Source organism: Labeo rohita, chromosome 1, assembly GCF_022985175.1.
Source record: "Labeo rohita strain BAU-BD-2019 chromosome 1, IGBB_LRoh.1.0, whole genome shotgun sequence".
NCBI classification, from domain to species: domain Eukaryota; kingdom Metazoa; phylum Chordata; class Actinopteri; order Cypriniformes; family Cyprinidae; genus Labeo; species Labeo rohita.
Genome location: NC_066869.1, coordinates 28,944,680 through 28,959,090, shown reverse-complemented (window position 1 = coordinate 28,959,090; position 14,411 = coordinate 28,944,680). Strand labels below are relative to the sequence as shown.

General features: G+C 35.9%; 1 protein-coding gene across 3 annotated transcripts in view; it reads right to left on the bottom strand.

The window, feature by feature from the left end:
• Window positions 1–14,411, bottom strand: part of rims1b (regulating synaptic membrane exocytosis 1b) — an 82,329-nt gene that overhangs the window by 29,945 nt on the left and 37,973 nt on the right. For all 3 annotated transcript variants that reach the window (XM_051104358.1, XM_051104271.1, XM_051104324.1), the window contains 11 exons: window positions 13,890–13,930; window positions 13,583–13,693; window positions 9,731–9,830; window positions 9,396–9,519; window positions 8,893–8,939; window positions 7,971–8,089; window positions 7,655–7,785; window positions 6,751–6,922; window positions 5,683–5,836; window positions 4,239–4,295; window positions 6–159 (listed from right to left, as the gene is read on the bottom strand). In XM_051104358.1, coding sequence (XP_050960315.1) covers window positions 6–159; window positions 4,239–4,295; window positions 5,683–5,836; window positions 6,751–6,922; window positions 7,655–7,785; window positions 7,971–8,089; window positions 8,893–8,939; window positions 9,396–9,519; window positions 9,731–9,830; window positions 13,583–13,693; window positions 13,890–13,930 — 1,210 coding nt within the window. The remainder of the gene's footprint in view (window positions 1–5; window positions 160–4,238; window positions 4,296–5,682; window positions 5,837–6,750; window positions 6,923–7,654; window positions 7,786–7,970; window positions 8,090–8,892; window positions 8,940–9,395; window positions 9,520–9,730; window positions 9,831–13,582; window positions 13,694–13,889; window positions 13,931–14,411) is intronic.

Here is a 14,411-nt window from a genome sequence, read left to right as displayed (position 1 = left end):
CTCACCTCTGCATAGGGACGTGTGCAGGTCGTGAGCGGGCTCTGCATTGGTCTTCTCTGTGCGGGGATACTGACCGCGAGCGATGCTGTATGGCCGCCTGTCTCTCAGGTACAGTCAGCGTGCTTGACCTCTCCCTGTCCCTGGAGTTCCTCTCTGCCGCTTTAATACAAGTACATTCTGTGTCATGGACTTGTTCCAGACAAAAATAATACAGGGACACTGGAGAATGACAATAACACACACAACATTTCTAAAACTACTACAACAATTCATGCCGAGGGATTGTGCTGAAGTAACAGCACAACTGCTACTGCTCTACACATGCTAGAAAGAAAACAAGCAAAAAAGAAATAAATAAATGTACTGTTACAAAGGTTTGTCTGTTTTTGTCCCCTTTAATGTATTTATAGGCATAATCAATTGGTGTCACATTTTATGTTTTACTTTGATCTTATTCACTTGGCAGAACAAACCTAAGCATTAACTGTACACGATGCATGAGTTTTGTGAAAGACAAGAAGGTCTCTAAAAAGACAAGAAGTCTTGTTTGACTGTATAAATGTATAGAGCCTTTTTGTGTGATGGTAAAAATATGATATTAGAGGAATTTTTTTCTCCTTCCAACTCATGTGGCTCCATAAAAATTCTTTCTTTTTTTGTTTTGTTTTTTTGTTCTTTTGTGGTATTTCCTGACAGAGCGGTTAGAAACTAATTAAACATCAGAAACAAATTAGAGATACACCACAACTGTACACGTGTCAAGCAAATAACACCACAAAACCAATCTGTATCAATATTCTAAATTAATTTGGAGTACATTTGTAAACAATTATAGATGATGCTACAACTGATTAAGGATTTGCTGGTTACAAGCACAGAGATGACAGCTTTAATTAGGCTAACCTAATCCATTTAAATTTAATGTGAAAGAAAGCATTAAATAGCATATGTATCATTTTCACTGAAACACATACAGATTCCAATACAATTCATTCCTGAAAATATCTATGAAGTGAATGTATTTTAGCAGAATTTAGAACTGGAGAAGCACACTGATTTGCAATAGTAATGGGAGTAATGGGAAATGAGGCTTTTCGTAAAAGAAATCTGACTTTTACATTTCCAACTTGCAGTAACACTAAAAATTAGGTTTGGGAAGGAAGTGAATTGTCCCCCAATCAATGTTGAAAGAATTTAAAATGTGCCTAAATTAAGCATTAAGTGCTACAGAGTTTCTGAGAATTCATGACTCATGCATCTGACAAACTTTTTATGATTGCTCATCAAAGCACTAACTCAGAACAAGTGCACGTTTTCCTAAATTAATAAACAGAATATAAATGGAAAGCACTCTATGTTCAAATGAATCCTAAATGAGTTCCCAAAAGTTATTTTATGTGAAAATAATATAAATATCAAAATATGTCACATTATCAAATTCTCAGTATTGACATTAAAGGGTTAGCTCACTCCAGAATTAAAATATTCTGATAATTTATTCAGCCCAGTGTCATCCAAGATGTTCATCTCTTCAAGAAATTAAGGTTTTTGATGAAAACATTCCAGGATTTTCCTCCATATAGTGGATCTCTATAGGAGCCAGTGGGTTGAAGGTTCAAATTGCAGTTTTAATGCAGCTCAAAGGACTCTCCACGATTCCAGCTGAGGAATAAATGTCTTATCTAGCGAAACAATAGGTAATTTTCTAAAAAAAAAATATATATATATATATATATTTTTTAACAAATGCTCATATTGCACTAGCTCTGTATCCACAACTTCACACCTTATGTAGTCATGTTGGAAAGGTCACATGACGTACACTGTAAAAAATAAAAAACACAATTTGTTGAGTCATCTTAAAATAATTTGTTACCCTGCTGCCTTAAAATGTTAAGTTCAGTCAACTAAAATAAGTTTAGTCAACTTGAAATGTTAAGTTGTACTAAGTAACAACTTAGATATTTGTGTTTGCTAAACTTAACAGATGGGTAAGTAACCCAGCTGCCTTAAAATTTTAAGTTGATTCAACTCAAATATCTAAGTTGTCACTTAGTATAATTTAACATTTCAAGTTGAATAAACTTTTTTTGAGTTAACTGAACTTAAAATTTTAAGGCAGCCAGGCTACAAATTATTTTAAGTTGACTCAACAAATAGTTTTTTACAGTGTAAGCAGAAATACTGACTCAGTGTTTACAAAGCAAACATGCAAAGAAAGCCAGATGCCCTTTACAAAAAAAAAAAAAAAAGGTAAAACAACGTTAGATTTTGAAGTTGGAAGAGAAAATGAGATGGACTTTCCAACGTGATTACGTAATGCGCAAAGTCACGGACGTGTATCACAGAGCTAGTGCAAGACAAGCATTTGTGGTCAACCCTTTAACCCCTTTTAACCCCCTTTAACTGTCACCATCCACTCTGTGGGATGCCTAAATTTACTTCACCATATTACAAATAAATTCTAATCTAATCATGACAAACTATATATCGTTGAGAAGGTCTAAGACTTCTAAATAGATATTTTACCACTCTTTTGTGTTACAAATTATGTAGGAAAAGTAATAGATTAATTTATAAGAGAGCACCTCAAAAATCTACATCATAACAGGAGTTCTGACCTTTGTCACAAAAAAGACTTTCTTCGTTGCCTTTTTCCCTATAACGCAATAGAAATCTTAAGAAATTATATATCAACTGAAAACTTAAAATCTCAAAATTCATCATTTCAAAACCATTTTAAAATCAGACACTGCATTACCATTGAAATTGTACATCAAAATCATCTTACAAAACGTTGAACACAAATTATAAAAATTTAACACTGGATAGTGCATTTTCATGTCTATGTTCAAGATAGGGAGTGATAGTTAACCCTTTAACTGTTTTTGAACATAGATGTAAAAAATGCATTATTTAAAGTAAAATTGGTATAATTCCTAAATGAAAACGTTTTGTAATATGATTTAAATGTACATTTTTAATGGTAATGCAATGTCTGATTTTACAGTGGTTTTCAAAGGATGATTTTTGAGATTTTAGGATACATAATTTCTTATGATATCTAAAGCATGACAATGAAAAAGGCAACGAATAAATTAATCTATTACTTTTCCTACATAATTTGTAACACAAAACAGTTTCAAAAAGTATATACTTTTTTATTTTTGTAAGAAAAGGACTGATCGTTTTGCTAAATAAGACCTTGGCTGGGATCATGTAGAGCCCTTTGAATCTGCATTGATACTGCAATTTGGACCTTCAACCTGCTGATCTCCATTAAAGTTTACTATGTGGAGAAAAATCCTGGAATGTTTTCCTCAAAAACATTCATTTCTTTTCGACTGAAGAAAGAAAGACATGAACATCTCGGATGACATGGAGGTGAGTACATTATCAGGAATTTTTTATTCAGAAGTGAACTAATCTTTTTACTATATAAAAAATAATAACAGTAATATTGGTGCAACTATGCATGACAAGATAGACAAAATGTTAATCAAATAGATTGTACAGGCAACAATCCTTGGACTTTTCTTAGATACCCAAGACAAAATATACAGTGTTTACTGCAGGTCTGAAAACTTGCAGTACTTTTTTGCATAAAAAAGTCATGGAACATAGTATAAAAAAACTTAAGATTACAAATATCAGCCACAGCGTATTTGTCGTTTACGCTAATTCTACAGCAAGCTTTTCTACAGGCATGCAACAGAGGTAACATCCATTGTCATAAGACCCATATTAATTCTGTTACATGCTGTAATAAACTGTAATAATCACTTTATAACCTCAAGATCCTCCAGCTTGACAACAAAATTAAACAGGTCTTATGAATGAGAAAAAAGTGTGTTTTTCTAGAGCGTGACTGTGGAGTCATTCCTCCACAGAGTCCATGCAGAAAATTCATGTGAGTTTGTTTTTGTGGTTCAGTTGAACACTCTACAGGCCAGCACAGGGGGAGAAAGACTGTATTCTGTTTTTCAAAAACTAACAACTTTCTTATATAATCAATTATTCTATTCTAATCATACACAAACTGTTTGATCTTATGCTTTCATCTTTGTGCCAATTTAAAAAAATGGCTTGCATACAACTAAAAGGCTTGGAGAAAAAACAAAACAACAACTGTAAACACTACAGTACACATCTACAGTAAAATAATATTTTGACATTAGCTTTCTCTCTCACCCTGTGTTGGGATTCTACTCTTCAGAGTAATGATTGCCCCCACCCACCTGAGGACACTACCGTTATACCATCATCATAATCTGTTTCAATGATGCGATGAGATCCTGAGACACACACGCACACACACACACATACACAGCATACAGTTCAACTGCTGAACATAAAGTACAACTGCATTATAACCTGCATCCACTTTTACCTTATTTTTCTTTCACCTTCTTCTCAGCACAAACTGGGGTATGAATAATTAATATGATTGCACTGTTTGATCATTTGCTCGCTTTATTTATACTGTAGTTGTTGATTTTGTTCTCATGTTTAGTAACTTCTTACTCTGTGATTTCAGGATGCCTTTGTTCCTCTGCTTTAAACTATCAATATTAATCTTGTCAACAACATTAGTGACAGAAATGTTTATTAACAAAGTCTCTTTTGATTTTGAAAACAATAAAGACAAGGCATAAAATATGCATATGGATGATAATTAAATGTTTTTGTTTGTTTGCTTGTTTTTAATTAAGATAAAGTACACTCTTAAAAATAAAGGTGCTTCACAATGCCATAGATGAACCTTTTTTGTCTGAATGGTGCCGTAAAGAACCTTCAACATCTGAAGAACCTTTTTGTTTCACAGAAAGCTCTTTGTGGTGAAAGAAGGTTCTTCACATTATAAAAAGGTAAAAAGGAGATGGTTCTTCTATAGCATTGCTGTGAAGAGTGTATAATGATGGTAAAATATGAGAAGAAATAACAGATATTGACAATATACAATAGTTTTTGACAAAGAAAAATCTAGAAATTGTATGATTGTTTCAAATGATCCAGTCAGTTCATAATAAAAATGCACTGTAAATATTTGGTTTAATTTGAATCTTGTAAATTAATTTTTTAAAAATAATAATAATAAATTAATAATAATCTAAAATTTGTCAAATTTAATAAAATAAAATATTGACAAAATTCAAAGGATTTATTTTGTCAAAAGACAAAAACTATAAATAAAACTAACAGTTTCAAAAGATTAACAGTAGATCATATCTATATCATGAGTGGTTTTGTTTCCAGCTCTTCATGACATTTACATTTCTCAAAGAAAATGAAAAGTGCATAAGATTGACAAATTTTAAAATACATAACAAATATAAAACCATGTAAATAAAGGAACAATTTGCATCACATAGTAACTTGGCTTAGGAGATCGTCTAAAATATACTTTACCTGAACAGGTAATTTTTGACTATAATAATTTATCTTAACCCACATTTTAAGACATTGTAAGCCATCTACTTAAAGCTGCAGTCTATAACTTTTTTGTGTGTTCATAATTCACTAAATTTATTTAATAATTGAGTAGATCATGAATCCATGAATCCAAGTTTTATATTCTGACTATTTTAGTGCAAACTGTTACCTTCATTTCTTTTTATAAACACCTCACTTTTTTACAGTGACACACATGCTATTGCCACACATAATCCAGCTTATACTTACTTTGCAGTTTTTTACTAGGACTGTCTCCGTGAACATGTCTGCGAGGGAGGCAGGGGGACGGCTGGGGCAGTGGTAGGGACGACACATCATGGGTCTGCAATTTGTACCAATGCGGCTGGTCATCCAACAGAGCTGTTTCCAGCTCGATTAGAATCTATCCAAAAGGAATGCCAGAAACGGGGAATTTGAACCATGAAAGACACATACACATTACACCTCAAAAACAACACTTGTCTGCTTCTAAGCAACTGCACACCAGGGGCATGTGCTGTATAAATTAGCACAAACAAAATAGACATCAAAGAGCACATTACTATGTTCCTACTGACTGGGATTTAATAATAACAATAAAAAAGAAATACACTTCAGGTGCTTTGAAAAACTGACTATTCTTATGCATACCAGTGGAATCAAGAAAACAGAACACATATTATGTGCTGCTTTGAGCCTTTACATAGATACTGTCAAGACATCAGGTTACACTTTATTTCAATAGTCCACTTTAGACATTATATTAACTATAAGTAACTTTGCAACTACATATCAACTAATTTTCATTAATTTGCAATTACATGTCTACTAACTCCCAGAGCAGACTGTTAGGTTAGGTTTAGGGTTAGTAGAATAAGTTGACATTTACTTGCAAAGTTTAGAAGAGTGTTAGAAGATATTAAGCAGACAGACTACTAATACTCTAATGACTAGCTGACATGCAGTTGCAAAGTTACTTACTGTTAGTAGAATGTCTACAGTGGACTATCAAAATAAAGTGTTACCCAGACATCACAATTTAAAGGGATAGATCAGCCAAAAAAGTTTTCTGATCCTGCATAGACAGCAATGCTACTTCCATGTTCAAGACGTAGAAAGTTAGTAAGGACATCAATAAAATAGTTCATGTGACATCAGTGGTTCAACCTTAACTTAATGAAGGGTCAGACACCTCTCAGATTTCATTAATAATATATTAATTTGCGTTCTGAAAATGAACAAAGATCTGACATGAGACTAGGTAATTAATGACAGAATTTTCATTTTTGTGTGAACTATCCCTTTAAGTGCACTCACCTCTCCCAGAAATTCACTCTCTTCCTCCTGGACTCTGGGCTGGTCCCAAACAGTGATCTCCAGCATACGCTCTCTGAAGTCTCTGCGGTGGACGTGAGAATACAGGAACGTCTGATTCCACTTTGGCTCTGCGCTCTTTTTCACCGTTTTTGTCCGCCTCTTGCTCTTGTCACTAGACGAATGTAATGTGATTATAAGAGTATGTACAGTCCGAAAATCAGCACAAAAAATCAGCACAAAATGCAACAAAAAGTCTGCAGATTCCATTTCCACCTGCTTATTATTCAATCTTTTGACACAGAATTCATTTTAGAAACTCAGCAACACCCAAAATGGAAAATGCAAGTCAGATCTTATAGTAGAGAGCTTGTGCATGGACAAATATTTTATTAAAAAAAGCAAAAAGCAAAAACATTCCAAATAGTTTAATAAAGTAAATAAAAATTTGAGGCCACAATTCTATTCTATCACTCAAACATTTATGGTCAGTAATGCTTTAAAAGTCTCTTCTGCTAACCAAATCTGCATATTTGATCAAAAAATAGAAATATTGTGGAAGATTATTATTATTATTACTATCACCAGCCATTACTCTAGTAGTCAGTGTTACATGATCATTCATAAATCATTCCAATGCTGATGCTCACGAAACATTTATTATCAGCGTTAAAAACAGGATTCTTTGATGAATAAATAGTTCAAAAGAACAGAATGTATTTGAAATAGAATTTTTTTTGTAACATTATAAGTATCTGTCACTTTACTGTCAATTTAAAGCATCTTTGCTAAATACCATTTTTAAAAAATACTGACCCTCAACTTTTGATGGTTTTGAATGCAAACTATTACCCATTGAAAATGCTTGAACTGATTGTAAATTTTAAGATGTGTTAATTTTTTTTACCTTCTATCAGGAAGAAAATACATTTTGACATAAGGATTTCTGGGTCGTCCGTCTGGTCGAGGAGGCAGTTCTCGTGCTTGTAGGACATTGACAATAAGCTGATGGCCCACTTTATCATACCATAATTTCACCTTGGTAAAAAGAAATAACGCTTTCTCAAAGATCTCAAAGGGTTGGTAATACATGATTTAAATGTCAGCTAGCAGATAAAATATCTGTGTAATGTCAACCCTGTCACCACACCACTTTCCTTTTCAGGTGAGAAAACACATCTAAATATGTTCTCTGCAAAGTGTTTTTTCCCCTCCATGCTTACCGACAGCTGGCCTGGCAGTACCAGAGGGAGGTCTCTCAACATCCCAGGACTAGTAGGTGACATAACAGATATGGATGGACGGTCCATCTTTTGGGATTCATCTATAGAACTCGAACCAGCTGTAAGTTCAAACAAGTAATATGTTAAAGTGTGCAGCTGTGAAGATATATCGCACACTTGCTGGTGCAGTGTAGTTCATTGACCTTCTTTGCACATTCCTGTTGTGAACACTTTGTCGGTTCTGCAGCAGTGTAGGGCGATTTTGAAGTTGGAGGAGAAAATGAGATGGCAGTTTTTCAACATACACTAACTGTTTTGAACGGGACTGCACAGTGTACGTGTGCGTATCGCAGAGCTAGCATTTGTGGTTAAAAAGTGTATACATTGTAAATTTAGAGGCCTTTGAAGCTGCATTTATACTGCATTTTGGAAGTTCAAACTCGTGGGCACCATAGAAGTCCACTATATGGAAAAAATCCTGGAATGTTTTCCTCAGAAAACATAATTTCTTTACGATCGAAGAAAGATAGACATGAACATCTTGGATGCCAAGGGGGTGAGTAAATTATCTGTAAATTTTTGTTCTGGAAGTGAACTAATTCTGTAAGGGTGAGTAAATCATGGGGCAATTTTCGTTTTTGGGTGAACTATTCCTTTAATGATTATTTTCACATCAGTTTTGTTGATATGATTTTCACTGCACCTTGTGTCAAACAATGGGAGTCAACAGTGACTGTTGTTTTGACCCATTTTAACCGCATGGAAAAAAAAAAAACGCTTGGACATTCCGCTAAACATCTCCTTTTGTGCTCCACGTACGAAAGAAAGATATGAATTTGAAATGTCACGAATGTGACTAAACAATGACTAAATTTTTACTTTATAATGAATTATCTTTTTAAACTGAAGTCACAAAACCTACTTGATTCTAGAGGAGGATGTGATGTCCCTGGAAGTCTTGGTGTATCTCTGCAGGAAACAGAAAATTGAAACACAGGAGAAAAGAATGTCAGTTGACAGATCATTAGCTTCTCTCTCAGTCAGTTTTTCCACACACATACACACTAACTTGACTGCTCATTCCCTCTTGAGACATCATTGCAAAACTGTCCAGACACAGGAAAGAACAGGGAACTGAAGGGCCGCTTTAATGCAATGGCTATACAGTTTTAGCGGTGAGAGGAGGGTCTGGAGCATGTAGGGTGACAATGGGGATACTGGGAGGAAGAACACTCTCAGATACTACTTTACTTACTGATATGCTCTATAGACCTTTTTCAAGAAGTTTTTGGACAGAATTCGCTGAATACATCTTTAACATGCAACAGGAAGAAAAATCACTGAAGTCACTCATATATCCAAAGGTTTGTTTTAATTTAATTTCCAAACTAGCTGCTTGTTTTTTTCATGGTTTGTTTAGCTTACCCAATTGGTCTGGAAACAACTATTTCCACTTGAGGTGCTGACTGGGACTCCAGAATGATATTGTACACTTCCTTTTTAGTTGCTCCAGGCAACGCCTTTCCATTCCACTGCAACACCTCATCGCCTAAAAGCAAAAAAAGAAACCATTTAGCACTTGGCGGTGTCCTGCATAGACTGACTGACTGAATAATGAGCTGTGAAAAATTACACGTAGATATGCAACCAAAAATATCAATGGAGATCTAGCAGAAGACATCCATAAAGCTAAGGTTAAAATCAAATTTGAAAATACTGCAATTTTCGTACAAAATTAGCCAGTCAAAATTAATTATTACCTGCTCGTAAATGGCCTACAATGTCAGCCAAACTTCCTTTCTTTACTTTGGTGATAAAGGCCCCCAGTCTCCCTGACTCCGTCATTTTTCCACCAACCACCTGGACAGGACACACGAGTCAAGTAAAGTCACCTTTATTTTTATAGCACTTTATATTCAAAGCAGCTTTACAGTATTAAACAGGAAAGTAACAGAATCAATGACGCAAATCCAAAATGCAGCCATAAAGCAGCTCTAACAATGTTAGACGTGTCAATCAGTTCAGTTTTGATTCAGATCAGTTCAACAACTGTGTGAATTTCATTCATTATGAAACCCTTGTTGAAAAAACAGCATATGCTGGTTAGATATGTTTTAAGGCATGGCAGCTGGTTTGAGCTGGTTTAAGCTGGTCTTTAGTTGTTCATGAGCAGGAGCTAGTTGCACATGACCAGCTTAAACCAGCTCATAACCAGCTCAGGACCAGCTTAAAACCAACTCAAACCAGCTGCCATGCTTTAAAACATACCCAGACAGCATACACTTTTTATTGTGTATTGTGTATTGTGTTTTTTTTTTTTTTTCAATTTTTAAACAAATTTTTTCAAGTTCAATTTAGCAATAAGAAGCTCTACCGAGAACAGCAGCATCGTTATTCAGCTCAAGTCAAGTTTTATTCTCACCCGATAGCGTCAGAGCAGTTAAGTTGAGGTTACTATTGGAATTAAAATGCATTTATTTTATACTAATAGTTTGAGTCTATTAACATATTTACTGACAAATCGCTTTAGACTTACTGATATAAAAATTATAAAATTAAATGTAATTAAACTTTATTGGGACTCATTGTGCACAATGCACATTTCTTAAAATTAAGTCTCAAATATGTTTTAATGTCACTATTGCAGAGGATTGTATGATCTTTCAATAATATTGGTCTTTAAAGGCAAAATATTTTGTTTTGCAAAGTGTACCTAAAGTATACTTCAAATAGTTCCACTTTAGCACAATCAAATATACTTAAGTATATCTTTAGTTGGACTTCATCACTACTTCCGCACAATTAAAGTGCATTAAGTACAAAATTAGTTATTCCAATTTAGCAGACATTACATATGTCAGTTTAGTATACTAAAAGTACAATTGCAGGGTATTTTATTAATTACATAATAGGTAAATGTATTTGTAGTATACTTAGCATGAAATAAATGTATTTTAAATACATTTTAGTATATTTATTTTTCACTAGGCTAGTAAGGTAGTTGTTAAATTTAGGTATTGGGTAGGATTATGGATTTAGAATATAATCATTCAGAATATGTGCTTTTTAAGTACTAATAAACAGCCAAAATATTAATAATAGGCATGCTAATAAGCAACTAGTTACTAGTGAGAATTGGTCCCTAAACTAAACCTTGGTTTTACCCAAGGCTCTTGGCCCAGCAGTAATCTCTGTGTAGGTGGAAGTTCATAACTTAGCAATAAAGGAAATAAAATCTGAAGCTCCACAATGGACAAGGTGCTCATTCTGGCAGTGTCTACTCAGCCAGTTCTATCATGACAACTCTCAAAAGATTTTAGTATGGAAATGGATATGACAATGTTAATGTGTTTGTTCTTGACAGAATAGATCTGCTTTGCTTCTGAATTGCTGCTGCTGTTGCTTACTCATGTTGTTGCAGATTATTGCTGCTGCTGCAAAGCAAGTACAGAACTTGATACTGCCAATACATACACTGATACAGTGCTGCGTATGTATTCAAGACATACTGCTGCTGCACAAATACCATATATAATAACCCATAGCAGATTTATACAGGTGGACCTGGGGATGTCGAGGGTTTCAGAGGAACTCTGAAAGCACGTTGCAAACTGCTTTAGTGAATGCTAACTTACCATTTAAATGTAAAGCAGCAAGCTCATTGTCAGCTTGTGCCAAGCAGATTAATGCTGTGAATATCATCAATTTGCTTTATCAGTTTCATGACAGAACATGGCATTTTTGCTTAAAGGGGGTCATATGATGTGGTTTTTGTTTTCCTTTGTCTTTGGAGTGTTACAAGCTGTTTGTGCATATATAAGATCTGTAAAGTTGCAAAGCTTAAAGTCTCAAACCCAAAGAGACATTTATTATATAAGTTAAGACTCGCCACGCCATCCTCTATGTCACGGTGTGGGCAGATTTGCATAACACCGCCCATATGTATGTGCAAAGAAAGAAGGGCGTAACTTTTTATACCAGCTGTAGTATTGTTGCAGCTGCCACCATGTTGTGGAGACGCTGTGTGTTTCATTGAGAAAGCAAAAGTACTTTGTTTAGCCTTACAAATGAGGAAGTTATATTTACAACACTGTTCCGGAACAGAACAACGCAAATATTCGACTGTGTGCTGCACATTTTACAGAGGACTGTTTCCTGAACCTGAGAGAGGTGCCAGCTGTACACAAAGGGTTAAGGCTATAAAGTGGGGCAATTCCAACGTTGCAAGGACAGTCTGGCACTTCTGACTCACGGCCTGTAAGTACTGTGACGAGTCGGCTGTCTCCCCCTACTTATCAGCATCTCTCCATGCCTTAATCGCCCTTTACCAGGCTCCTGACGGGAGTAGGCGTGCGAGAGAAGAGGGGCGCCGAAACAGCCAGGTCTGGCGGCGTGTGATGAGGCACACCTGACGTCAATGAAGCCTCATCACCGTGGAGGTTGAAATGCTGAGTGTGCCTCTCCTCGGGAGACCGGTCTCTACCCCGTGCATGCACGCTGATGTCCCCGTGGGTCCAGGAAGGGAGCGTTAGAGGGATCACGCGCGGCTAGACCAGCAGTCCAGACGAGTACCGCACCCGTTAGAATCTCCCAGAAGTGCCGTGAGCCAAGGAGGACGTAGCCACTAAAGAAAGCCGCCGCCCCTAGAGCCGCAGACCTAAGAGGGGAGCGCGTGGAACCGCCAGACTCCGCCCCTTACCTGGACCCTTTCCTTTTGAACACTGCCCCTCCTTCACGGAACCCCCAGCACAACGAGGACACCAGATCCCCCGGTTTATTTTGGACACTTTATTTTCCCCTTTTTGGACACTTTTGGTTATTTTATGTTAATAAAAGCCTCTCCAAGGCCTGACGTCACGCCCACTGTGTCTTTCATTTGCTCGTCCCGCCACAGTACGTTTACATATTTAAAGAATTTGCTACTGACTATTCAAACGCGTAGAGTAGTGCATTATAATCAGTAGTTATGTCCCCACTGGATGCAACAAGTGCCTTGTTTATAATGGGATTTTAATTGTTTTTGTCTCGTCGCACCAGGAAATGTCATCACAGCATGGTAAAGTGCGTAACATTTCCATCACACACTTGAGGTATTCGGCCAAACACAACGCACCAAATAGCTGGCCAATCAGGGAACACCTTGATTTCAGAACGATGAGCTTTGTAAAAAACGAAGCGTTTCAGAAAGGTGGGGCAGAGAAGAGCAACAATAATATACAATATGTGGAAAATAATGTGTTTTTTGAACCTCAAATTGCATAAACACATTGCATTACACCAAATACACAAAATAATGTTCTTTTTAGCAATCATATAACTCCTTTAATACTACACCTCAAATATATTTTTAAAAAAATAAAATAAAACAAGCTGTACGGAAAGCAGTTATTTAGGGCCAGACTGTTTGCTAGCTGGCAGAATAGCTTTGGGTGTTTATTTCACCTTCACTCTTCCCATATTATTAACTGTATTTTGTCACACCTGCTTTCTTTCACCTGTGAAATCTCCAATACAGTAAATAGGACCACACCTTTAGTGTAGCACATCCCTTTAAGTGCAAAGCTCAGGCAAAGATGTGATTAGCTAGTGTAAACTGCCATTGACAAGCTCACCTTCAGACCCAGTAGGGAACCGGCTTCTCGTGGCATGGTGGAGCGCTTACTTAGAGTGATGCGGCCAATCAAATGATCTCCCTCTTTGGATGGCTGCCAGCTCACTGGATGCTGTGAGGAACCAAACAATGCTTTTTCAGTCCCATTAATGCTGCACACACATGCTGACGACACGTATATGTGAACATAAAATCCAGTGAGTTCAGCTACGGAAACCCTGTAATCAAACAACTGCTGTTTCTGCTATTACCCACTGCCACTGATACATGACTGAAATATATTATTAAAATACAAGTGAAATACTTACATGCCACACAGTTGGGTCCAGAGGATGACAGTCCCAGTCACCTGCATAAAAGAAATTGACATTATGAGCACTGTAAACTTTTCTGTAATTAACATGTTAGTGCATTAAGTTACTTTTTAAGGAAAAAAAATGGTTTCGGCAATTTTATGTGAATTACACCTCTAGAGAAAATGTATGTGCATATATAAAATACGACGTACAAAAGAGGATTCTCTTCATCTCCCTTTGCCTGTCAATCATATTAAATAAATGCCTTCAAAGCACTAAGAAAAATGAACTGTGTTAAGCATTTAATCGCACGCACAATTTTGACAGGCCTAATCAATACATGTGGTTGCTTCATGAGGCTAAGATTTTGACATTTACCTTCCAGGAAAAGAGAATTCTCTCACTTTATAAACTGTTTATAATGATAGTTTCTAGCAAATTTACACTATAAATGCTATAAATCTGAGAGTTCATTTAACTTGGGGGAGCATATTACACAGTATCTTTTCCTTCACAAAGGTAGGAGATGTTTAC